The sequence below is a fragment of the Lithobates pipiens genome, unplaced genomic scaffold, assembly GCF_037356315.1.
Source record: "Lithobates pipiens isolate NorthernLeopardFrog02 unplaced genomic scaffold, aLitPip1_a1.2 Scaffold_22, whole genome shotgun sequence".
Classification (NCBI taxonomy): Eukaryota; Metazoa; Chordata; class Amphibia; order Anura; family Ranidae; genus Lithobates; species Lithobates pipiens.
Window position 1 is genome coordinate 345,275,895 of NW_027507784.1, and position 27,189 is coordinate 345,303,083.

The 27,189-nt window shown below is 46.2% G+C and overlaps 1 protein-coding gene across 2 annotated transcripts in view; it reads right to left on the reverse strand.

Moving 5' to 3' along the window:
* SEMA5B (semaphorin 5B) overlaps positions 1 to 27,189 on the reverse strand; it is a 492,183-nt gene that overhangs the window by 264,891 nt on the left and 200,103 nt on the right. For both annotated transcript variants that reach the window (XM_077449725.1, XM_077449726.1), the window contains exon 3: positions 500 to 677. In XM_077449725.1, the coding sequence (XP_077305851.1) occupies positions 500 to 641 (142 nt within the window). In that variant the 5' untranslated portion in view covers positions 642 to 677. The remainder of the gene's footprint in view (positions 1 to 499; positions 678 to 27,189) is intronic.

Genomic DNA, 27,189 nt, shown 5'->3' on the forward strand with positions numbered 1-27,189 from the left:
TCGGCTGTCAGCATTCGAGGGGTGGGCACAGCAAAAGCCCCTCCCACTGACTCCCAACATACTCTAATAAAAAAAAAAAAAAACAGTACTGAAGGCTGCCAGCAAAGAGCGCTTACTTTCTGAAAATGCCATTTGCCTGGCTGTCGTAGTCTAATAGCGGATAACAGCATTCTGAGCAGTTCTGTATATCAGGAGGGGGCGGGGCTTTAATTTGAATTCACTGAGCGCATGCTTGTTCTAGGTCGGTGACTGAGAAAGCCAAAGGCAGCCAGGCAGATTGTGTTTTCAGTAGCCCCCTCCCCCCCCCCCCCCCCCCCCATGTGTGAGGCCACACCGACAGAATGAAGGGAGGTCTCCCTATGGCTGCAAAACTGAACAGTCCTATCGCTAGTATGTAGCAACTTCAGCCTGGTTGGAGGCCACACCCTAACGCGTTTCGCTCCACCCCTTGGAGCTTGATTATGGGGACACATCCCGGGGAGGGGGGGCTGGGACTCACCTAGGAAGCTGAGGATGGGGTGCTCCTTCCTCTGACACTGATCATCCGTCTCCCGATCCTCGGCCCTCACTTGGGGCGGGGAGAGGTGAAGCAGGATGGAGAGCGTCGGTAACCAGAGGGACAGCAACCATAACCGGGACATGGCGGGAGGAGGCCGGAGGTCTATCTGGGGTAAAACCTGGAAGAGGAACAGAAGAGGAAGGTGAGAATATTCAGACTCCATCAACTACAGCCTAATAAACAATGTAATCAATGCCAATAACTAATCAATACCATTGATACAAATGTTATCATTGGATATCAGTACATCCCATCACGCTTCTTCTAACATAAAGGGGAATATTTATAAAGCCGTGGAACATTCAATCACTAACATATGAACATATGAACAGCGGACCCGGAAGATTCACCTGTGGCAAATGTTGGGTCAATGTCAGATTCACGTCTTTTATAAATATACCCCAAAGTGTGTAAAAACCCAGCAATGATCTTCCTTTATTATTTTCTCCCATAGACCCCGTTCACATCGAGTGCGGCTTTGAAATTGTGAAATTTCTCCTAAAATCGCACAACTTCAAAGCCGCATCTCACCGACATCAGTGCGGCTTCATGAACAGATGTCTATTGAAGTTACACCCAAAAGCACCAAAAGCAGTGCATGTATTACTCTTTCAAATCGTGGCGGCACCCCAAAGCCGGCGTCGCGTCAATTTCAAAACTGCCATTGCCGGCAATAGGATGCGACTTGTCATGCGATTTGACCTGATTTTGTCAAACTGTGTCAAACTTTTACCCATAAAAATCTCCATAGGTGATGTTTAAAAAAAAGTTCTACAGGTTGCATGTTTTGAGTTACAGAGGAGATCTAGGCAGTGCTGTCTTTAAGGCAGGGCAAAAGGGGGCAGCTGCCCTGGGCCCTGTCATTGTTGTGGGGCCCAAAGCAGCTGCCTCATACTTGCCAACTACTCGTTTATAGTCCCTTGAAGTTTTATTCCTGTGCTCTGTCCTGATATCTCAGTGTGAAGTGCTGCTACTAATGCTGCCCAGCTCTGCCCTATTGTTGTGTACAGATGACTCACCTGCAGACCCTGTGTTTACATGTAAATAATCGGCATTCGCATGTAAATAGCGGCGGCATTACTAAGTAAATAGCAGGGGCGGCGGCATTGATATGTAAATAAAGGCAGCATTCATATGTGTATCATGCTCCCCTGCAGTGAGGAGATGATGTGCTGTAACCTCTATCAACTAATCAGTGAGCAGTATTACTGTACAGTAATCTCTAGCAACCAATTAACAAGCAGAAATCATTTGCTGTAACCTCTAGCAACTAATCAGTGAGCCGCAATGTGTGCTGTAACCTCTAGCAACTAATCAGTGAGCAGTATTACTGTACAGTAATCTCTAGCAACCAATTAACAAGCAGAAATCATTTGCTGTAACCTCTAGCAACTAATCAGTGAGCCGCAATGTGTGCTGTAACCTCTAGCAGCCAGTCATTAACCAGTAATGATATGCTGTAACCGCTGGTAACCAATTGCAATCGCTGCCTGATCTGATACAGTAAACTAATTTTAAGTCTAGCTGCTATTTATTGTAGCAGGTGGAGAGCGAAATTGCATGGGGGGAGGGTGCCTAATAAAATTTTTGTCCATGGTCCAATCAATATTAAAGACGGCCCTGGGTCTAGGGCTAGAATTATTGCTCTTGCTGTAATGATTGCGGCGATACATCACGTGCGTGCTTTCATATGCGGGCACTACTCACGTATGCGATCGCTTCTGCACGCGAGCTTGTTGGGACGGGCGCTATTAAAAAAAAAAAAATTATCATTTATTTTACTTGGTTTTATTTATTTTTTCACTGTTTAAAAAAAAAATAAAAATAAAAAAAAAGGTCACTTTTATTCCTATTACAAGAAGGTAAACATTCCTTGTAATAGAAAAAAGTATGACAGGTCCTCTTAAATATGAGATCTGGGGGTCAAAAAGTGTCATTTTAAAAAATGACAACAGAAAAATGTCCCTTTAAGACGTATGGGCGGAAGTGACGTTATGACATCGCTTCCATCCTGCTATAGTATGGAGACGGGTGGGTGCCATCTTCCCCTTACTCGTCTCCATACCCAGGCACGAACAGGTCCTGATCGCCTCCGCCGATGGCTCCGGTAAGCGGCGGAGGGAGCGGGAGAGTGGTGGGAGGGGGGGCCCCCTCTCCTACCGCCGATAACGGTGATCTCGCAGTGATCCGCCGCAGAGATGAATAGAGTTTTGGATTCCATCTTCATTTCAAGTCAGGTTGTACCCAGCAGTGAAGCCATTTTCTTCTATCATATATAAATATATGTATAAATATATGTGTATATATATATATATATATATATATATATATAAATCTATATATATAAATCTATATTATATAATTTTTTTGTGGAGGTGGGGTTAATCGTGCACGTGTCGGGATCATGATTTTCTTGCACTCCCCTTCCCCCTAACGATGCTCACTTCATCCATTCTGTTTATATGATTTTCAATGTTGATTTATGGTTTTATCATAGATGTACATTGTTTTCCACAAGGTACCACCCCTGAGGAAAGGACAAGTTCCCGAAACGCGTTGGGCATCATTTTCATCTAGGAGACAATACCTATTTGTATTTGTTGTACATTCTGATGTTGTTCTTAAAATAGTCATATCGCAATTTCTATGCAAATATTGGCTTTTTACAATATTTAATAATTTACAATTTGTTATAAATACTTGGTTTTGTACCATTACTCAGTTGCCCTTAAAAACCCCAATCCTCCTTGGGGGACCCTTTCTCAAATATTATTGTATGGGATGGCGGCAACAAATTAGTATGCTTATGGCGAAATATATTCTTTTTAAATATATAAACAGTGCAACATTTCATTAGTTCCATCACAGAAGATTCTTCAGGAAACTCTCTTTTTCATTTGTTACATTGTTTTTGCTGTTATTAGATACATTGTAACAAAGATAACCGAGTACATGAACAATGGCGGAACATTTCATTATTTCTGGCTCCGGAGATTCTTCAAAGGAAAAATCCAAGCAGCACAGGGCTAAGTCACATATATATATATATATATATATATATATATATATATATATATATATATATATATATATATATAATATATTATATTATATTATATTATATTATATTATATTATAATGGCAGACCTCATATTAAAGAGTCACTCCACCCAAAACTGATAGTCTGATGTTGGGTGTCAGACTGCCCACCATATATATATATATATATATATATATATATATATTATGCCTATGAATAATAGATTACATATATCATTAAATGGTATACAATGCCAATCACACATCATGTATGCAATAAAACATGCAGCATACGAGGGTGAAAACTCCCAAATTCCAGCCAGGAGTGAACACAGCTTCAGCCAACCAATCACCGGCAGTGCACAGCTCCACCAATCGGCGTCGGAGTACGTGAAGGGTGCTCAGAAAGTCTAAGTTCACCAATGAGCTGAATTCCCTTTCCACTGAAGCAGCACACAAGGCTTAGCCTGTGTCTGGTGACAGGTCCTCTTTATAAAAGTAGTAAATTGACTTCTCCACTGGAAATGAACTTTAAAAAGGAATTCGTTCGAACATCGCAACCTTTACCATCGCCGGTTCGTCCGCCGCGCTGTCTGTAGCTAAACCTCCTCTGAGCCAGCGCCCAAATGTCAGCAACTTTCTGAAGGTGAAAATTTCCATTCCAACCCCCCCCCGACCCGCCACATTCACACAACATACCTTTCATGATCTATTGTGTTTTATATAGCTCTGGCATATACCACAGCCAGTGGCGTAACTAGAACCTTCAGGGCCCCGATGCAAGAAACCATGAAGGGCCCCCTGAACCCCAGCCAGGGCCCTTCCTTCCGAGTCTGGCGGTGGAACTCCAGGGCGTGGTCACAGGTATGACCTTTGTGAGCCCTGTAGTTCCACCACTGGTATCAGTAGTTTTTTTTTTTATTATTATTTTAATTTTTAGGTGCCCCATTGGGGGACTGTCCCTAGGCAGGATGGGGTCCCCGTCCCCAGAAGAGATGAGATCCTTTTCTCCAGGGCAGATGAAGTTACTGCCCCCAGGGGAGATGGGGGTCCCTGTCCCCACGTAAGAAGGGGTCCCTGTCCCCAGTGGGAGATGGAGGGGGTATGTAATGTTGTGTGGGGGATGGGGTCCTCTCACCATGACCATGCAGTAGGCCGCGCACGCATCCATGTTGGCCTGGGCTCCATCCAGTGTGCTGGACGGGTGATCAGCATATCTCCCAGAAAGACCTTTCATCATCTGTGTATGACGGGGGAGGAGGGGGGCTGGCAGACAAGCCTGCAGTGTCCTCCGGGGAACCGGTGTTCTGCCGTATAGAGTCCGGCCATCACATAGTGTCCGCTCCGCTTCGGAAAATCTCCGAAGCTGAACGGCGCCTGCGCCGTGAGTGGAGGTGGTAGCCCCACCATCCAAGCGGACATAGGGTTGTGAATTTTAGAGGGCCCCTCGCGGGCAAGCTTCGCTCGCCACGCTTCGGGCTCGGCCTCGCTGCGTTCGGCTCTTTTTTATTCTAACTCTATGTCCACTTGGATAGTGGGGATAGAACCTGGACTCACGGCGCAGGCACCGTTCATCCTCGGCAATTTTCGGAATCTGTGTTCCTGTGTACTGCGCATGCGCAGTACGCAGGGCACACTATTCGATGGAGGACGCTATTAGACAAGACACCGGCTCTCATAGGGCTGCACTGCATCTGTGTGCTTAAAGTTTGTTTACCCAGGAGAAGTATGCAGTGCAGTGTGGGCCGGACCGGGACGGGGGGGGGGGGGGGGGGGGGGGCGGACTCTGGCCGGGGAGAACAGACATCGGACTGAGCGGCAATGCATGGAGCAGGAGATGGGTACTCTGAGGAGCCGGCCGAGGACACAGGTCATGCGGGGAATGCACAACTAAAGAGCAGCCAGTGCGATAGTCGAGCATGGAGCTCTGCTAGTCACCCTCCACCTCCAGTCACCCGTGTGCATGGTGCACTGGTACCCCTAGCTGCCTATGCTGCTGCTGGCCATATGTAGAGGGGGCTGAATGGGCCCCCTGCATCACAGGGCCCGGTTGTGGTCGCGACTGCTGCACCCCCTATAGTTACGCCCCTGACCACAGCGTTGTACAGAGAACACCGAGCCAGTCACATCAGTCTCTGCACCAGAGGAGCTTACACTCTAATGTCCCCTCCCCCCACAGTCACACACTATTATTATTATACATGTATATAGCTCTGACATATACCGTAGTGCTGTACGGGAATTATTTTGGTCGCTTTTCTCCTTTAAATAAAGTTCAGAGCGGAGAGGAAAAACAAACAAAATATCGGATGAAAGCTCGGAGTTGTGTCTGGAGAGACCTTTATGTACCGGAGAAATCCGATAATCCTGTCGGACGCCCTCCGGGGCAGATACGCGTCACCTCCGCCCGCCCCCCATCAAATCCGCACTTTTTACCGACAGCTAATCCAACATTCAGTCCATCAAACCCGCCGACATCCCCAGGACTCCTGTCCGCGAGCGGCGTAATCCTGACCTGCGCAATGACGTGCCGACCGGAAGGGGCGATATAGATAACAGGTCACACCGCACTCATCTGTCTGCTGTGTTTAATTGGCAGCTTTTCATAGCTGACTGCACAACATATACATAGATAGATGTGTATATATATATATATATATTCTATTATTATACAGGATTTATATAGGACCAACAGCGAGATATACAAATTTATACTGTATATATATTATAAAAAGAATGGAATACACAATAGCAGAAATCATAGAAAAGCACAGTGAACCAACTCTTCCATACACTGTCAATGAATTCTGTACAATCAGAGCCACTAGCTACAGACAGACTGACAGGTTCTCTTTAATGTTATGAACTTTATATTCTCTGTTCAGCCGGTCTTGTGATTCCCCCCCCCCCCCCCCCCACCAATTAAACTGCTGCTTCTCTTTTTTCCTCTCCTTGTTCTGTCACCATCAACATACTAATGACATTCATAAAACCTGTTTCCATTACATACCATATTTTAGTCCCAGTGACATCATCACCGGGTTTCTGTACTTCTCTATGCAATGCAGGCTGATCATGGCTGGTGGGAGGAGCCAGCAGGGGGCTGTACATAGCCCCCTGAAAACATCACAGACCCCCCCCCCCCAGTACTCCTCTCAAGAGCTCTCAGTCCTGATACAAGCAGTGGAAGGAGTTATGCAAATATCGAAATGCCTTGACAGGTGGGCAGTGTCAGGACAAAGTCACCTAGAGCCCAGTGTGAATGTGCCAAACTGCCCCCACCCCCCTCCCCAGGACATATGGGCATTATATGTCAGCAAACCCCATTCCCAAAAAATTATCTGCATGCTTACCCCAAGTATAAATTCCCCCCTGCACCCCAGACAAATCCACCTCCCTTCTGAAATATCCCTTCTAAGCTCAAACCCTCTTTCTCCACAACCCCCTCACACATCCATAACTAAAAAAAAAAAACCTCCTTGCACAAATCCCCCCCCCCCATTTCCCCTCCTAGCAAAAATACCCCTAATACTCCCTACTAGCACAAATTCCCCCCCCCCCCAAAAAAAAATCCCCTCCTAGCACAAATACCCCCAATCCTCTCTACGAGCACAAATTCCCCCCATTTCCCCTCCTAGCACAAATACCCATAAAAATCCCCACTAGCACAAATCCCTCCCCCCCCCCAAAAAAATCCCCCTCCTAGCACAAATACCCCCAATCCTCCCTACTAGTACAAATTCCCCCCAATTTCCCCTCCTAGCACAAATAACCCTAATACTCCCTAATAGCACAAATACCATCTCTCAGCACAAACCCCCCCCCCCCCCAAATTCCCCTCCTAGCACAAATATCCCTAATAGTCCCTACTAGCACAAATCCCCCCGCCCCCCAAAAAAATTCCCCTCATAGCACAAATACCCCCAATCCTCCCTACTAGCAAAAATCCCCCCTCTCAGCACAAATCCCCTCCCCAAATTCCCCTTCTAGCACAAATACTCCTAATACTCCCTACTAGCATAAATCCAACCCTCCCCCCCTCCAACTAGCACAAATACCCTGATCATCGCTACTAGCACAAATACACCCCTGCCCCCACCTCCACTATATCACTTCCTCTAGCACAACTACCCCAAATCCCCCATTCTACCACAAATCCCCTTCCCCCATTCCCCCTCCCAACCCAGCCCCCCCGAATCACAACTTTTAGCACCCCCCCTTCTCTCCTTGAACAATTCATACTACCTACTGCCCGCCAAATTCCCCCTCCAAACACAAATCTCCTCCCTCTAATCTCCTCATGACACCCCCCCCCCCCCCCCCTGTCATGATACACCTGCCCAATGCTTGTCCCGCCCCTGTGAGTGGGTGTTGGTCTGGAGGAGTGGGCGTTCCTAGGCAGGCTGCATTTGCACAAAAACAAAAGCCAACATGTGATGCCAAGGCTCTATGATTGAAAGAACTGACATCCAATGAATGAGAGGGGGCGGGCCAAGGACAGCCAAGCCTGGGACCTAGATCAAGGGTAGGCCAACCTGGGGTCCTCCAGCTGTTAAACAACTACAAGTCCCATCATGCCTCTGGGAGAAATTGGAACTGCCAGCCTTGCCATGCCTCATGGGAAATTTAGTTCTACAACAGCTGGAGGGCCTCCCCCTGGCACTAGCATTATTCCGGGCTTCTATCAGATTTGCTGAAGCATCTGATGCACATTGTGAGAAGCCCACAGTGTGCAGGGGAATCAGAAGAAGCCGTTTCAGTCCAGGAGAGGAGCCGCTACACCTGTGCAAGACTGAAAGGGAGGGGGAGGGGGTGCGGGAATAAAAGTTTAATGATATGAAGTCGACACATATTTCTATATTGTATCTATGACGGTTCTTCCAACAGAATGATTGAGGTTGATAGTCTATAGCTAAAGCCTCTGCACCCCCATATACAGTATATACACACACACACACACACACACACACACACACACACACACACAGACACAGACACACACACACATACACACACACACACACACTTCCACCCTGACAGCTCGTCTATCCTCGCTGTCTTGCAGCTTTTACTGTTTACTAAGCGGCTCCGGAGCGTCCATCCATTATTCAGCACACAAATGTACATTACACAGCAGAGTCCATATATCATATACATTATTCTGCCCCCAGAGTCACCGGATTGCTGGTATAGAAACAAAGAACCCACCCCCTCCCCTCCCCCCATCATACATAAGAAGAAGACTCTTCCAGAGATATTGTTCAGCAATGATAAGTGAAGCGCATCGGCCCCGGAGGACTCGGGAAGAGCGCAATGTCCCATCCTCTGTGCCATGGAGATGTAATCACTGCCATATGTAACAGATGATGGTATAGACAGAAAACTGCCAACTGCAGGTGACCCCCTCAGAGCCCAGTGCATGCTGGGAGATCACTGCACAGCTTGGAAGCTGCATGGGGACACAGTGAGCATGTCCAGGGCCTATCCAGTCATCAATACTCCAGCCTGGCCCATAGGATGGGAGCCCATAGACTGGGCCCATAGCATGGGAGCTCATAGACTGGGCCCATAGCATGGGAGCTCATAGACTGGGCCCATAGCATGGGAGCTCATAGACTGGGCCCATAGCATGGGAGCCCATAGATTGGGCCCATAGCATGGGAGCCCATAGATTGGGCCCATAGAATGGGAGCCCTTAGGGTGAGAGCCCATAGGATGAGAGCCCATAGGATGAGAGCCCATAGGATGAGAGCCCATAGGATGAGAGCCCATAGGATGAGAGCCCATAGGATGAGAGCCCATAGACTGGGCCCATAGCATGGGAGCTCATAGACTGGGCCAATAGCATGGGAGCCCATAGATTGGGCCCATAGAATGGGAGCCCTTAGAATAGGAGCCCATAGGATGAGAGCCCATAGACTGGGCCCATAGGATGAGAGCCCATACACTGGGCCCATAGGATTGGAGCCCATAGGATGGGAGCCCATAGACTGGGATCATAGCATGGGAGTCCATAGACTCCAGCCATGTAATAGGAGCTCAGAGTCAGCCCATATAATGTCAACCCATAGACTCCCCCCATGCAAACGGGAGCCCATAGACTCCACCACATATGATGGGAGTGGGAGGTCGGATATGATGAGTGGAGGGTCGGATATGATGAGTGGGGGGTCAGATATAATAAGTGGAGGGGGGTCGGATATGATGAGCGGGGGGCTGGATTTGATGAGCGGGGGGGCTGGATTTGATGAGCGGGGGGGAGGGGTCGGATGTGATGAGTGAGGGGGGGTCGGATGTGATGAGTGAGGGGGGGGTCGGATGTGATGAGTGAGGGGGGGTCGGATGTGATGAGTGAGGGGGGTGGTCGGATGTGATGAGTGAGGGGGGGGTCGGATGTGATGAGTGAGGGGGGGGTCGGATGTGATGAGTGAGGGGGGGGGTCGGATGTGATGAGTGAGGGGGGGGTCGGATGTGATGAGTGAGGGGGGGGTCGGATGTGATGAGTGAGGGGGGGTCGGATGTGATGAGTGAGGGGGGGTCGGATGTGATGAGTGGGCAGGGTTGGATTTGATGAGCCGGGGGTCGGATATGATGAGTGGGGGGGGCTCAGATGTGATGAGTGGGGGGGGCTCAGATGTGATGAGTGGGGGGGGCTCAGATGTGATGAGTGGGGGGGGGCTCAGATGTGATGAGCGGGGGGGCTCAGATGTGATGAGCGGGGGGTCGGATATGATGAGCGGGGGGTCGGATATGATGAGCGGGGGGTCGGATATGATGAGTGGGGGGTCGGATATGATGAGCGGGGGGTCGGATATAATAAGTGGAGGGTCGGATATAATAAGTGGAGGGTCGGATGTGATGAGCGAGGGGGGTCGGATGTGATGAGCGGGGGGGTCGGATATAATGAGCGGGGGTCGGATATAATAAGTGGAGGGTCGGATGTGACGAGTGGGGGGGTTCCCCTTTAGTTTTTTTCTATAAGATATCATTCCAACACGTTTCCCACTCTGACCTGACCAGCGATTTTCCCTCGCTAAGAACTCGGCCATAAATCTATATTTGCCGCCTTTTCTTTTCTGTTTGCCGCTCAATAAATATGAAGAAGAAGCAATTTAGAGAGCAGACATAAGAGAGCGGAGCGGGAGGCGGCGAATCCGATCAGCCATCGATCTCTCTCGGGGGAGGGGCGCTGGAGTGAGAATCCATACTGCAGATAATGAGATGGAAGGACTCGGCCGCCCGTCACTCATCCTCTCCAGCCTGGAAGTCTTCGCTCCGCTACGAGGAGCGTTAATGAATCTCAGATATTGGCGGCATATTGGCTCCGGCCGCCTGAATTATGTGCGGAGATTATCGGGACCCGCGAGACTGTTTATCAAAACCGCCATAATTGCCTGACCCTCCATGCAGAACCCGGCGTGCTTATTTATTCCTCTCCTTCCAACTTCTCTGCCAAAAGAGAAAAAATTATCCATTTATTTGCATGAATAAATCCCCGGCGTGCCACAATCTACAGCAACGCGATCGTTCTTCGGGAAAGCTCCGCCTTTTAGCAGTAAAAACCCATCCTCAAGATGATGTCATCAGTCCGCTGCAGGCAGGAGGAAGCATTTCCTCAGTCTCCCCTCCATGCATGGACGTAACATGACAGGGCCACTTTTATCATGGAGCGTTTGCGTTATAAAACTTGCTTCTTCCATTCATAAAGTGTAACAAAGTATCGAACATCTCCGCTGAGAAAGCTCATCTTGCAGACGCATTTTGGCCTCCGATGACCCTCCCCCCCATACACTCCGGGCGGGGGGGGGGAGGTGGCGGGACGGATTTTCCACCCGCGATGAACGTTTTCCGCAGCGGACGCAGAGGAGCTCCACTGTGAATGAATATTTATTATTTCTCCCCTGCGAGCTCCGCGGGGAACGAGGAGGGGATCGAATCGCACATTGCAGATCGTCTATTCCCAGCCGAGAACTCCACCGGGGACACTTCATACGACAAACACACCGCCAGTCCCAGCCCCCGCTCCCCCATATGGCGCACACATGGTAATGAGCTGAGATTGCAGCCATCACTCCAGGCTGTGTGTTTTCAATCGCTCTCTCCGGGGTTTCCTGTCATTATCAGGATTCCCAGCATCCCCCTTCCCCCCCCCCCCCGCCCGACCGTCATCTTAATCAAAGTATTAATCGCATTTCTGCGTTCTGGATGCAGGTCTTCATGTCTGAGATCCAAAAATACCCCGGAGGTCAGTCTGGTGACACCTTCGGATCTTCTACTGGCATTTATTACAGCTTAAAGGGGAGGTCCACCCTAAAATGGACCTTACGCTTATTGGAATCCCCCCCCCCTCCGGCGCCACAATTGGCACCTTTCAGGGGGGAGGGGGGTGCAGGTACCTGTACAGTACAGGTATCTGCACCCACTTCCGGCGTAGATTCTGCAGAAGGCACGCCCTTTCCGCAGAATCTACGCCCCTTTCTGAAAGTCCCCCGCTGCCTGCTGGGAAACACACGGATCCCAGAGACAGCGGGGTCCATCCTTATTGTGCAGCGCGACTCGCGCATGCGCTGTAGGGAACCGGGAAATGAAGCCGAAAGGCTCCACTTCCTGATTCCCATACCCAAGATGGCGGCGGCAGCACCCGAGAGACGATCCAGAGATCGGCTTCGGGTGCCGACATCGCGGGCGCGCTGGACAGGTAAGTGTCATTATTTTAAAAGTCAGCAGCTGCAGTTCTCCCGCTCCCGCTTTAACAATCATTAGATGTGGTGGCCAGTAACACACCTCCTGTATTAGATCAACCCCACTCGAGATGAAGGAGCACAGGAGGCACATCAGACAGCAGCATTGCCAGGGGGGGGATCGTTAGATGGGATGGCACATTTTTGATATACTAACAAGGCCAAACCCCAGCTAATGCGTCAAAGCAGCCTCACCAGTGCCCATCAGTGCAGCCTCACCAGTTGCCCTCCACCAAAATCATAATAAGTTACCCATCCCCCCCCCCCCCAAAAGGGCTTCACTGCTGGGGTTCCCTTAACAGTAATGGCGGTGGCTGCACCCCCAAAGATCGGCTAGGGTGCCAACATCTCGGGCTCCCTGGACAAGTGCACTGGTGAGGCTGCACCGAGGGCGAGGGGCACTGGTGAAGCTGCTTTGACGGGCACTGGTGAGGCTGCACCGAGGGGCACTGGTGAAGCTGCGTCCGACGGGCACTGGTGAGGCTGCACCGAGGGGCACTGGTGAAGCTGCGTCCGACGGGCACTGGTGAGGCTGCACCGAGGGGCACTGGTGAAGCTGCTTTGACGGGGACTGGTGAGGCTGCTTTGACGGGCACTGGTGAGGCTGCACCGAGGGGCACTGGTGAGGCTGCACCGAGGGGCACTGGTGAAGGCTGCTTTAAAGGGCACTGGTGAGACTGCAGTGAGGGGCACAGGTGAAGCTGCTTGGACGGGCACTGGTGAAGCTGCTTTGACGGGCACTGGTGAGGCTGCTTTGACGGGCACTGGTGAGGCTGCTTTGACGGGCACTGGTGAGGCTGCTTTGACGGGCACTGGTGAGGCTGCTTTGACGGGCACTGGTGAGGCTGCTTTGACGGGCACTGGTGAGGCTGCACCGAGGGGCACTGGTGAGGCTGCACCGAGGGGCACTGGTGAGGTTGCACCGAGGGGCACTGGTGAAGCTGCGTCCGACGGGCACTGGTCAGGCTGCACCGAGGGGCACTGGTGAAGCTGCACCGAGGGGCACTGGTGAAGCTGCACCGAGGGGCACTGGTGAAGCTGCTTTGAAGGGCACTGGTGAGGCTGCACCGAGGGGCACTGGTGAAGTTGCTTGGACGGGCACTGGTGAGGCTGCACCAAGGGGCACTGGTGAAGCTGCTTTGACGGGCACTGGTGAGGCTGCTTTGACGGGCACTGGTGAGGCTGCTTTGACGGGCACTGGTGAGGCTGCTTTGACGGGCACTGGTGAGGCTGCACCGAGGGGCACTGGTGAAGCTGCGTCCGACGGGCACTGGTGAGGCTGCACCGAGGGGCACTGGTGAAGCTGCGTCCGACGGGCACTGGTGAGGCTGCACCGAGGGGCACTGGTGAAGATGCTTTGACGGGGACTGGTGAGGCTGCTTTGACGGGCACTGGTGAGGCTGCACCGAGGGGCACTGGTGAGGCTGCACCGAGGGGCACTGGTGAAGCTGCTTTAAAGGGCACTGGTGAGACTGCAGTGAGGGGCACAGGTGAAGCTGCTTGGACGGGCACTGGTGAAGCTGCTTTGACAGGCACTGGTGAGGCTGCTTTGACGGGCACTGGTGAGGCTGCTTTGACGGGCACTGGTGAGGCTGCTTTGACGGGCACTGGTGAGGCTGCTTTGACGGGCACTGGTGAGGCTGCTTTGACGGGCACTGGTGAGGCTGCTTTGACGGGCACTGGTGAGGCTGCACCGAGGGGCACTGGTGAGGCTGCACCGAGGGGCACTGGTGAGGTTGCACCGAGGGGCACTGGTGAAGCTGCGTCCGACGGGCACTGGTCAGGCTGCACCGAGGGGCACTGGTGAAGCTGCACCGAGGGGCACTGGTGAAGCTGCACCGAGGGGCACTGGTGAAGCTGCTTTGAAGGGCACTGGTGAGGCTGCACCGAGGGGCACTGGTGAAGTTGCTTGGACGGGCACTGGTGAGGCTGCACCAAGGGCACTGGTGAAGCTGCTTTGACGGGCACTGGTGAGGCTGCTTTGACGGGCACTGGTGAGGCTGCTTTGACGGGCACTGGTGAGGCTGCACCGAGGGGCACTGGTGAGGCTGCACCGAGGGGCACTGGTGAGGCTGCACCGAGGGGCACTGGTGAGGCTGCACCGAGGGGCACTGGTGAGGCTGAACTTTGTACCCACATTTAATGTACAGAGATGAAGAGATAGAGCCCAAAACGGAAGGGGTGTGGTTTTACAGATGACAGGGTGGTTCTTAAACAGGAAGAGGTGTGGCATTGGCAAGAAGGGGTGGGCCATATTTAAATTAGGGGGAGCTTGAGTTTAGTCAGGCCTAGGGCAGCAGAAAACCTAAATACACCACCGCTTATAGGACACACTTTATATAATCACCTGAATGGGTTTGTTTTTATTGCGTCTCATTGACAGGTGGCGCTTTTATGAGAGAATTACACGCTCAGCCGCCGAAAACGCACCTCGCCAGACGGCATCACACAAATAAACACGAAGACTAAAAAGACATTAACACATATGGCGGCGGAAATCCGACACATCTGGGAGCCGCACATCAAACCCGAGAGAGAGAGAGAGACAAGGAGGGCGACAGCCGACCCCCCCGGGTCCTAACAAATAATCACCCCCCGAAACCAACACACGGAAAAACCAACATCCCGAAAACGGGGCTCATTCTCTACCTGCAGGGGGCGCTTCCTGCTGTGTCTACTTATTATTCTATGATGTCCCCATCCCAATCACATACACTTCCCATCATCAATATTAAATAATACACAGTCTACAGAGCTTACACTCTAATGTCCCCTCCCCCACAGTCACACACTATTAGTATTACACATTTATATAGCTCTGACATATACCGCAGTGCTGTACAGAGAACACTGAGCCAATCACTTCTGTCTCTGCACCAGAGGAGCTTACACTCTAATGTCCCCTCCCCCACACTCACACACTATTATTATCATACATTTATTTAGCTCTGACATATACCACAGTGCGCAGATCACTGAGCCAGTCACATCTCTGCACCAGTAGAGCTTACACTCTAATGTCCCCTCCCCCTCCCCCCACAGTCACATCAGTCTCTGTACAGAGAAGCTTACACTCTAATGTCCCCTCCCCCACAGTCACATCAGTCTCTGTACAAAGGAGCTTACACTCTAATGCCCCCCCCCCCCCCGCAGTCACATCTGTCTCTGTACAGAGGAGCTTACACTCGAATGTCCCCTCCCCCACAGACATATCAGTCTCTATACAGAGGAGCTTACACTCTAATGTCCCCCCCCCCCCCACAGTCACATCAGTCTCTGTACAGAGGAGCTTACATTCTAATGTCCCCTCCCCCCCACAGTCACATCTGTCTCTATACAGAGGAGCTTACACTCTAATGTCCCCTCCCCCATATGCTGCTATGTGCTCCTGTGGGGTTCATACAGTTCTGTGACAATCATACAACCGCAGAGCTCACAAGAGCGATTTCGGCGTACGGCGTCACTTCGTTGCGGTTTTGGCGACTTCAGAAACTCGGGAGGAATTCTCAGATTTATTTATTTTTCTGCCAGGAAATTGTTCCCTCTCATCATTCATTACAGATAAGAAGCGGAAACGATCGGACTCCCCGCGTGATGCACAGCGGTGTCGAGCGCCACTCGCGGACACGGAGCCGCTCATAGGATAGAAAAGATCTACAAAATTCCCCGACATCTGTCCCATTAAACTTTTAAAGCAATTTGGCAAATCATCGTCTGAGCGCAATATTGTCCCCTCCCCCCCCCCCCCGTAATTTGTCAGATCGTCACTCCAGGCAGATGCTGAGAACATCAAATTCATTAAAGAATAATCACGTTTGTTTTTACCTACAAATAGTATCAATCGTGATTTGTAACAACTGACACTTCGTGTAAGTCCGCTCTATTCTTTTTTTTTTTTTTGGTATTGTATTCTTTTCTATTCTTTTCTTATGTATTCAAATGTATTCTATTTTAAATTAGAGTTTCAGAAGAAGTTTATATTCAATGTTATTCTATTTTATTTGTTCTTTTATTTTCTATTCTATCTTGTTCTGTTTTACTCTATTATATTCTATTCTTTTCGCTTATGGTTTCTATTCTGTTATTTTTTTCCCCTTATTTTCTATTCTATTCTCTTTGTAAATTCGAAAAACTATTCCAATTTGAAAAGTATTCGAATTTCACCAGTTTTTTTTTTTTTCTCGTTATTTTGGATTAATTAAAATTCGGTACTATTGTAATTCGGAAATCCGGATACATCCCAATGAAATTTTTCCGGATTTAAATTCGGAACGAAACGAGACGCACATGTCCGGTGTGAACTGCCTGCGAGGGCGATGCGGAAACCGGTACCGGAATAGCAGATGGGATTGCAGCTGATGGAAGTGTATAGTGATGGTCTGACGGATAGAACGATTGATAAAACATCTTCTGTGTGCGTCCAGCACGGCTATAGACATACAGTGCCTTGTGAAAGTATTCGGCCCCCTTGAACTTTTCAACCTTTTGCCACATTTCAGGCTTCAAACATAAAGATATAAAAATTTTATTTTTTTGTGAAGAATCACCAACAAGTGGGACACAATTGTGAAGTGGAACGAAATCTATTGGATTTTTGAAACTTTTTTAACTAATAAAAAAATGAAAAGTGGGGCGTGCAAAATGATTGGGCCCCCTTGCGTTAATACTTTGTAGAGCCGCCTTTTGCTGCGATTACAGCTGCAAGTCGCTTGGGGTGTCTCTATCAGTTTTGCACATCGAGAGACTGAAATTCTTGCCCATTCTTCCTTGCAAAACAGCTGGAGCTCAGTGAGGTTGGATGGAGAGCGTTTGTGAACAGCAGTTTTCAGCTCTTTCCACAGATTCTCGATTGGATTCAGGTCTGGACTTTGACTTGGCCATTCTAACACCTGGATACGTTTATTTGTGAACCATTCCTTTGTAGATTTTGCTGTATGTTTGGGATCATTGTCTTGTTGGAAGATAAATCTCCGTCCCAGTTTCAGGTCTTTTGCAGACTCCAAGAGGTTTTCATCCAGAATGGTCCTGTATTTGGCTGCATCCATCTTCCCCTCAATTTTAACCATCTTCCCTGTCCCTGCTGAAGAAAAGCAGGCCCAAACCATGATGCTGCCACCACCATGTGTGACAGTGGGGATGGTGTGTTGAGGGTGATGAGCTGTGTTGCTTTTACGCCAAACATATCGTTTTGCATTGCGGGCAAAAAGTTGGATTTTGGTTTCATGTGACCAGAGCACCTTCTTCCACATGTTTGGTGTGTCTCCCAGGTGGCTTGTGGCAAACTTTAGACGAGACTTTTTATGGATATCTTTGAGAAATGGCTTTCTTCTTGCCACTCTTCCATAAAGGGCAGATTTGTGCCGTGTACGACTGATTGTTGTCCTATGGACAGACTCTCCCACCTCAGCTGTAGTTCTCTGCAGTTCATCCAGAGTGATCATGGGCCTCTTGGCTGCATCTCTGATCAGTCTTCTCCTTGTCTGAGCTGAAAGTTTAGAGGGACGGCCAGGTCTTGGTAGATTTGCAGTGGTCTGATACTCCTTCCATTTCAAAATGATGGCTTGCACAGTGCTCCTTGGGATGTTTAAAGCTTGGGAAATCTTTTTGTATCCAAATCCGGCTTTAAACTTCTCCACAACAGTATTACGGACCTGCCTGGTGTGTTCCTTGGTCTTCATGATGCTCTCTGCGCTTTCAACAGAACCCTGAGACTATCACAGAGCAGGTGCATTTATACAGAGACTTGATTACACACAGGTGGATTCTATTTATCACCATCAGTCATTTAGGACAACATTGGATCATTCAGAGATCCTCGCTGAACTTCTGGAGTGAGTTTGCTGCACTGAAAGTAAAGGGGCCGAATAATTTTGCACGCCCCACTTTTCAGTTTTTTATTTTCTAAAAAAGTTTAAAATATCCAATAGATTTCGTTCCACTTCACAATTGTGTCCCACTTGTTGGTGATTCTTCACAAAAAATTAAAATGTTATATCTTTATGTTTGAAGCCTGAAATGTGGCAAAAGGTTGAAAGGCACTGTAGGCAATTTGGTGAGGAAGATTCCAGCGGTCCTTGTACGGAGGAACGCGCGGTGTATCCTCTGTCCGCCGGGAGAAGGAACAAATGATTTCCTATCAGAGTGACCCCGGACCCTGCGACGCCTGCGGGGGACGCTGTGAATAATGGAAGACGAGAAGATCTGGAGGCGCATTTCCCCAGAAAGGAAAAAATTCATAAATAACCATCAATCGGCGCAGGTTATAATCGGAGGATGGGCTCCCGGAGCTGCGCCAGCGTATAAATCTTTCACCTCCGTCCACTTTATTCACTGAAACAACAGCGAGAGAACACAAAATACGCGGATGCCGCTCCTTCGATAAATTATTCAACGCCTCTTCCCCGGGCCCGGCCGCCAATAAATGTGCGAAGAAACATTTCTGCTTCTGGTTCGCCAGGAACAGTGCGAGCGCTCCCCTCCCCCCCGATGCGCCACAACCTGTGTCCGTAAAATCCCGAGAGAAACTTCTGTATGAATACGTTCCAGACATGGCTCCACATACAGCATCAGACGTTGATCAGAAAACCCGATGTCATTAGTTTGCTGCAAGCAGGAGCAAGCATTTCCTCAGTCTCCACCCCCCCCCCCCCCCAGTACTCAGACTGTACATTTTTACAGCATGTCTGCAGAGGAGCTTACACTCTAATGCCCCCAACCCCCAGTCACACACTATTATTATTAAACATTTATATAGCTCTGACATATACCGCAGTGCTGTACAGAGATCACTGAGCCAGGTACATCAGTCTCTGTACAGAGGAGCTTACACTCTAATGTCCCCTCCCCCACAGTCACATCAGTCTCTGTACAGAGGAGCTTACACTCTAATGTCCCCTCCCCTACAGTCACATCAGTCTCTGTACAGAGGAGCTTACACTCTAATGTCCGCCCCCCAGTCACATCAGTCTCTGTACCAGAGGAGCTTACACTCTAATGTCCGCCCCCCAGTCACATCAGTCTCTGTACAGAGGAGCTTACACTCTAATGTCCGCCCCCCAGTCACATCAGTCTCTGTACAGAGGAGCTTACACTCTAATGTCCCCTCCCCCACAGTCACACACTATTATTATTATACATTTATATAGCTCTGACATATACCGCAGTGCTGTACAGAGATCACTGAGCCAGTCACATGTACATGTTGATGGGGACAAAGGCCTCTTCCCCACAACCCTGGACGGTGGTTGTGGGGGGGGGGGGGGGGTCTGAGGCTTATTGGTGTAGATCCATCAATCACAATTCCCATCACCGCCCAATTCAGTCCTGATGAAGGCTCCTGCTGAAAGAAAAGCTCTGCCTCCTCCCACCGCTAAAGAAACTATGTGGCGGGGCCACTAAGTGACATCACAGGGTGGCCCTGCTCCCTTGTGACGTCACTGACCCAGCATGCCCTGGTCATGATATCACAAGGGGCAGGGGGCCACCTGATGACGTCACCGGGTGGCCCCACTACTTGGTTTATTTAGCAGTGGAGCGGTCGTTCGGCAGGAGCCTTCATCAGGAGTGGAGCATTTTTTGTTTTTCTTTCTTGGGGTTGGCGGTGGCGTGACTGACGGTGGAGCTACAATTTTTTATTTTATTTCATTTCCTCACATGGAGGGAGGAGGGGATATGGGGGTGCTCCCAGATTCTGATAAGCCCCTCCTTCCGCAGGCCCCCACAACCCCTAGCCAGGGTTGTGGGGAAGAGGCCCTTTTCCCCATCAACATGGGGACAAGGTGCTTTGGGGGGGGGGGCTCAGAGCCTCCCTGACTTAAAGCACCCCCCCAATGTTGCAAGCATGTGGTATGATACTGGGGGGGGTGCTCGCTTCTCCCTCTCTCCTCCCTCTCCTTCCCTGACCTTCTGTGCTGCATGCTCATGGAGAGTCACCCCCTATGGATTTTGGGGGGACTCTGTGACATTTATTTTTTTGAGGCGTGGGGGTTCCCTTCAAAAGCCATACTAGACCCCAAGGGCCTGCTATGGATTGGGTTGGGGGGAACCCATGATGTTTTTTTTATTTTTATTTTACATTGACGCCAATTTTTTTTCACATTCAGCTGTGGGCCAGGAATCCCGCTGACAGCTGATGACTCATCAGTCGTTAAGGACACAGCAGCCGCCTGCTCCTCGACAACCACGTTGTTTACTGGTTGTCAAGGATGCCGGTGGCTGCCGATCCCTTAACCATTGCATGTCGGGACCACGACTTATTTACGTCTTTTTTATTGTGAACGGACTTTAATGTCCGTTTTATGCGGTATTTACCGCGTGGTTTTTGCTTTACGTGGTAAATAGCGCACACAGCGATGGTGAACTGACATTTCCAGGATCGCAGGCAGTATTTGGGAAAACGCCTAAATATCGCATGCAATCTGCATTTGTGAATGGAGCCCACTGACACATCGGATGACGTCCTAACTCAACCAATCACAAAGGGCCAATCAGAGCGGAGAGATGCGAACGGCGCCCTGAGATTCGGATCTGCACTGCGTCGGGTTCGGTTCGGTCCTCAGCGGATCTTTAGCCGCACATTAGACATGAGGGACCCCCCCTCCCCCCCTTTGATTGACTAATTGAGGACTCATTCATTGTCTACAACTGCGCTTTGTTTATTTGCAATACAATTAGAGGAGCGATAAATCGCACACAGCCCCGGGGTACAACAAAGATAATTATGTTCTTCATTACAGGAGAGGCGAGGAGGCCGCAGGCACAATCCTGTCTCCTTTCATCATCCATCCTCGTTTCTTTCCCCGATCCCCATTCATCTGTCAGCTGTGCGACGCCGGGGGATTGTAACCCCTTCCTGGAAGAGACTGGAGGAATCCGCCAGGAAATCGCCAAAAATCACCATCCTACGGCGAGGAGGAGGGAAAGATGGACGCCTCTACGCCGGATGGGGGACACTCATTATAAAAAACATTGACTTAAAGGGGTTCTCTACCTCAGGCTGAACCTGGAGGCAAAAACCACCGACCTGGGGCAGGTCCCGGGTGGCACGACCGCAGATCGGGGACAAGTATAGAGCAAAAAAAATACATAAAAAATCTGTCGCATGGCTGCGTCTGTTACTCATTTTAAATTTTTCTTAATATTGACAGAGTAATTTTTTCTTTTAAAATTTTGATTTTAAATTTTACCTTTTTTTGTCATATACGTTTTTATTTTTATGTTAACATTGTTACAGGGTGGGTTACAAATGTTTTTGTGCGTAATATCAAATCACATAGTAACATTGGTAGATAGTACAGCTACAGGCCACATATACATTTTTATTTTATTTTTTTATTATTATTCATCAGATGTGTGTTTTATTTTAATTTTTTTATTTTCTTAAATTTTGACAGCATATTTATGTTATCATCATTTTTAATTTCTTATGTTTTAAATTAATTATTTATCAATTTGTTATTCAATTAATTAATTTTTTTTCTTAATTTTTGCAAAGTACTTTATTTTTTTTAATCATTTATTAATTCATTTAATAATTTGTTACTCATTTATTTTTATTTTTTTAATATTGATAGAGTAATTTCATTTAAAATTATGTATTTTTTAACGTAATTTATTCTCCCACCCTTCTTAATTATGGAAAAGTATTTTATTTAGATTTTTAATTTATCATTTATAAATTCATTATTTATTCTTTTTTACTCATTATATTCTTTTATTTACATTTCTTAATTTTGGCAGTTTATCTTATTTTAGTTAATCATTTATAAATTCATTATTTATCAATGTATTATTTATTTTATTTTCTATTCATTTTGGCAAAGTATTTTATTTAAATATATCATTTATAAATTCATTATTTATTTTTTACTCATTTTAGTCTTCTTATATTTAAATGTATTTCTTCATTTTGGCAGTTTATATTATTTTAGTTGATCATTTATAAATTCATTAATGTATTTTATTTTTTTATTAATTTTGGCAAAGTATTATTCTTTTATTAACATTTATTTCTTAATTTTGTCAGGTTATCTTATTTTAATTTATCATTTATAACGTCATTATTTATCAATGTATTATTTATTTTATTTTTTATTCATTTTGGCAAAGAATTGTATTTTAATTTATCATTTATAAATTCATTATTTATCAATGTATTATTTATTTTTTATTCATTTTGGCAAAGTATATTTTAATTTATCATTTATAAATTCATTATTTATTATTTTTACTCATTTAATTATTCTTTTATTAACATTTATTTCTTAATTTTGTCAGGTTATCTTATATTAGTTTATCATTTATAACGTCATTATTTATCAATGTATTATTTATTTTATTTTTTATTCATGTTGGCAAAGTATTTTATTTTAATTTATCATCTATAAATTCATTATTTCTTTTTTACTCATTTTAGTCTTCTTTTATTTAAATTTATTTCTTCATTTTGGCAGTTTATCTTATTTTAGTTGATCATTTATAAATTCATTAATTAATGTATTTATTTTATTTTTTATTTTTTTTATTCATTTTGGCAAAGTATTATTCTTTTATTAACATTTCTTAATTTTGGCAGGTTATCTTATTTTAGTTGATCATTTATAACGTCATTATTTATTAATGTATTATTTATTTAATTTTTTGATTAATTTTGGCAAAGTATTTCATTTTCATTTATCATTTATAAATTATTATTTTTTACTCATTTTATTATTCTTTTAATTAAATTTATCAATTTTGGCAGTTTATCTTATTTTAGTTGATCATTTATAAATTCTTCATTAATGCATTTATTTTTTTTATTCATTTTGGCAAAGCATTTTATTTAAATTTATCATTTATAAATTCATTATTTATCAATGTATTATTAATTTTTTATTCATTTTGGCAAAGTATATTTTAAATTTATCATTTATAAATTCATTATTTATTATTTTTACTCATTTAATTATTCTTTTATTTACATTTATTTCTTAATTTTGTCAGTTTATCTTATTTTAGTTGATCATTTATAAATTCATTCTTAATGTACTATTTATTTTTATTCATTTTGGCAAAGTATTTTATTACAATTTATCAATGTATAAATTCGTTATTTATCAATTTATTATTCATTTCCACAATTATTTTCATTGCGCGATTTCTACTGCGACTTTGGAATGTGACTTTTTGGAGGGGCTTTGGTCCGACTTTACATTCTCTGGGATTAAAGACGCATCAAAATTTGCGCCGAAGTAGCGCAGCCACCTTTTAAAAGTCGCACCCGATCTGAACAGGCGCCATTGCACAGACCGGCTGCGACTTGTCGTGCGACTTTGGACATCGAGGCGCACAAGTGTGAACGGAGCCTTTAGGGAAACTTTGCAACTGAAAAAAAAAATGTTTGCCGCAAACGCCTGGATCCGGGATCCGCCGCCGCCGCGCGCGCCAACATAGCGCCGCCCAGCGACTGCGTACCACTGGAACCAAAGCAGACGCAGCCACATGGTGGCTTTTTCCGGGTGTTTGTTTATTTTGATCGGCGAGGAATAAATAACGGCGGGATTAGTTCTGCAGACGCGTTGTTTGCGCTCCACTGAAGAAATATTTGCACTTCCCGGGGGGGGGGAGGGGAACATATGTTCCATGTAACCAATATTGAGAAGTGTGAAGACGGATTTCACAGATAGAATTCCCGACAAACGCAGATCGCTTCGCTCTCCGCCGCCAATTTTCACCGTACACGGATGAGCGCACAAACACGCTGCGGTGCGTGAAGATCTCCTGGGAGCGATCGTCTCGTGTTGTCACCACTTCCTGCGCCGTGCGATTCGCAACAATGTAACAACCGAGACAACTTCTTGTGAATAAAACGTGAAAGACAATCATTGCCCCCCCCTCCCCCATTCACACATGAGCGTTTGCTGAACGCGCGCAAAATCGCAATATTTACATTTAGGGCAGCGCATTCATGTCAACGGCTTCACTACAGTGCCCGGAAAAAGTATTCATACCCCTTGACATTCCCCACATGTTGTCATGTTACAACCAAAAACATAAATGTATTTTATTGGGATTTTATGTGATGGACCAACACAAAGTGTCACATAATTGTGAAGTGGAAGGAAAATGATACAAATAAATATGTGAAAAGTGTGGGGGAGGGGCATTTGTATGGCGCCCCCCGGAGTCAATACTTTGTAGAACCTCCTTTCTCTACAAGTCTTTTTGGGGGTGTCTCTACCAGCTTTGCACATCTAGAGAGGACATTTCTGCCCATTCTTCTTCTTTGTAGAATATCTCAAGCTCTGTCAGACTGGATGGAGAGCGTCTGTGATCAGCAATTTTCAAGTCTGGCCACAGATTCTCAATGGGATTTAGGTCTGGACTGTGACTGGGCCATTCTAACACATGAATATGCTTTGATGTAAACCATTCCATTGTAGCTCTGGCTGGATGTTTCGGGTCGTTGTCCTGCTGGAAGGGGAACCTCCGCCCCGGTCTCAAGTCTTTTGCCGACTCTAACAGGTTTTCTTCTAAGATTGTCCTGTATTTGTCTCCATCCATCTTCCCATCAACTCTGACCAGCTTCCCTGTCCCTGCTGAAGAAAACCATCCCCACCACATGATGCTGCCACCACCATGTCTCACGGTGGGGATGGTGTGTTCGGGGGATGGGCGGTGTTAGTTTTCCCCACACATAGCGTTTTACTTTTAGGCCATAAAGTTGAATTTTGGTCTCCTCTGACCAGATCACCTTCTTCCACATGTTTGCTGCCCCCTCCCCCACATGGCTTCTCACAAACTACAAACAGGACTTCTTATGACTTTCTTTCTCCAATGTCTTTCTTCTTGTCCCTCTTCCATAAAGGGCAGATTTGTGGAGAGACGACTAATAGTTGTCCTGTGGACAGATTCTCCCCCCTGAGCTGTGGATCTCTGCAGCTCCTCCAGAGTTACCATGGGCCTCTTGATGAATGCTCTCCTTGCCCGGCCCGGTCAGTTTAGGTGGACGGCCGTGTCTTGGTAGGTTTGCAGTTGTGCCCATACTCTTTCCATTTTCCGATGATGGATTGAACAGAGCTCCGTGAGATGTTCAAAGCTTGGGAGATTCTTTTATAACCCAACCCTGCTTTATACTTCTCCACAACTTTATCCCTGACCTGTCTGGTGTGTTCCTTGGCCTTCATGATGCTGTTTGTTCACTAAGGTTCTCCAACAAACCTCAGAGGGCCTCACAGAACAGCTGTATTTATACTGAGATTACATGACACACAGGTGGACTCTATTTACTAATTAGGTGACTTCTGAAGGCAATTGGTTCCTCTAGATCTTAGTTAGGGGTATCAGAGTAAAGAGGGCTGAATACAAATGCCCCCCCCCCTCCACACACTTTTTTACATATTTATTTATTTGTATAATTTATAATTTTCCTTCCACTTCACAATTATGTGACACTTTGTGTTGGTCCATCACATAAAATCCCAATAAAATATATTTACGTTTTTGGTTGTAACATGACAACATGTGGGGAATTCCAAGGGGTATGAATACTTTTTCAAGGCACTGTGTGCACAAAAACCACACAAAAGAAATGCACACCACTTTTTTAAAATGTTGCCGCACCAAGACACACGATACTTTGTTACTATGAGTTATGGCAAGAAATTTCACATATGCATTAATAAGGCACACGGGGCTCTGGACACAGGGAACGATCATCGCTTTGTTTCTTTGCCCTGCAGTGCGTTGCCTCGGTGCGTTGGGGTGCCATGCAAAATGAATAACCCTGCGATGCATGTGCATTGCTGCATGTTGCAAAGGTGCAGATTTGGCCATTAGATCCTGCCAATGAAGATCCTTATTTAGGCACTTCCTGTTATAGGGTGACAACACTACCCCCTGGCCTCCAATTGTGCTCCTGTCTTGTTAATTATCATTTATTCATGTATTATTACATATTATTCATTTATTTTACTTATTTATGATGTTTTTTTTTTTGTTATTTGTGTATTTGTTTTACATTTATTCATATAGTATTATTATTTTATTTTTAACTTTTTTTAATTTGAGCAGAAAAATCGCACAAAAAAAAATTCACACAAAAACGCACGCAGAAACACGCAAAAAACTAGACATTTGCAGTTCCGAATTTTCTTTTTTAATGAATTTTGACAAATTTGTTCATTCTGAAATTTCTGAATTTTTCAATTTCTGAAATTCCAAATTTCCGAAAAATCTGAATTTTGGAAATGTGAAATTCCAGAAGTTAGGAAATTAGAAATGAGGAGGTAAACACGCAAAAGACTACACATGTGCAATTCGTTTAGTTCCCGAATTCTCTTTTTTTTAACAAATTTTGACAAAATTTGTTTAATTTCAGAAATTTCTGAATTTTTCAATTTCTGAAATTCTGAACTTCAGAAATTTCTCAATTTCCGAAAAATTCTGAATATTGGAAATTCGGAATTCCGGAAGTTCGGAAATTAGAAATGAGGAGGTTGGAAACCCAATATGCGGAAGTTCAGAAATGCGAAATGAGGAAAATGCAAAAAAAAAATTCGGAATTTCAGAAATGTGAAAATCCGAAAATAAGAATGAAAATCTGAAAATTCAAAAGAATGAAAAATCCAAAAATTCGAAAATCTGAGCTAACTAATAATAACTATTAAATGTTTGGTATTGGAATTTCCTTTCTAATTTGGCTGTTAGCGAAAGTAACGAATACGAATTTATCCGAAAGTTATGAATTATCTGAAATAACGAATGCCATGTTCACAAACCGTCAAATTTGAAAGAAAATTCCAATATCTATAATTTAATAGTTACTTATTAGTAGTTATTTCGAATTTTACTAATTTTTTTTCTATTTTT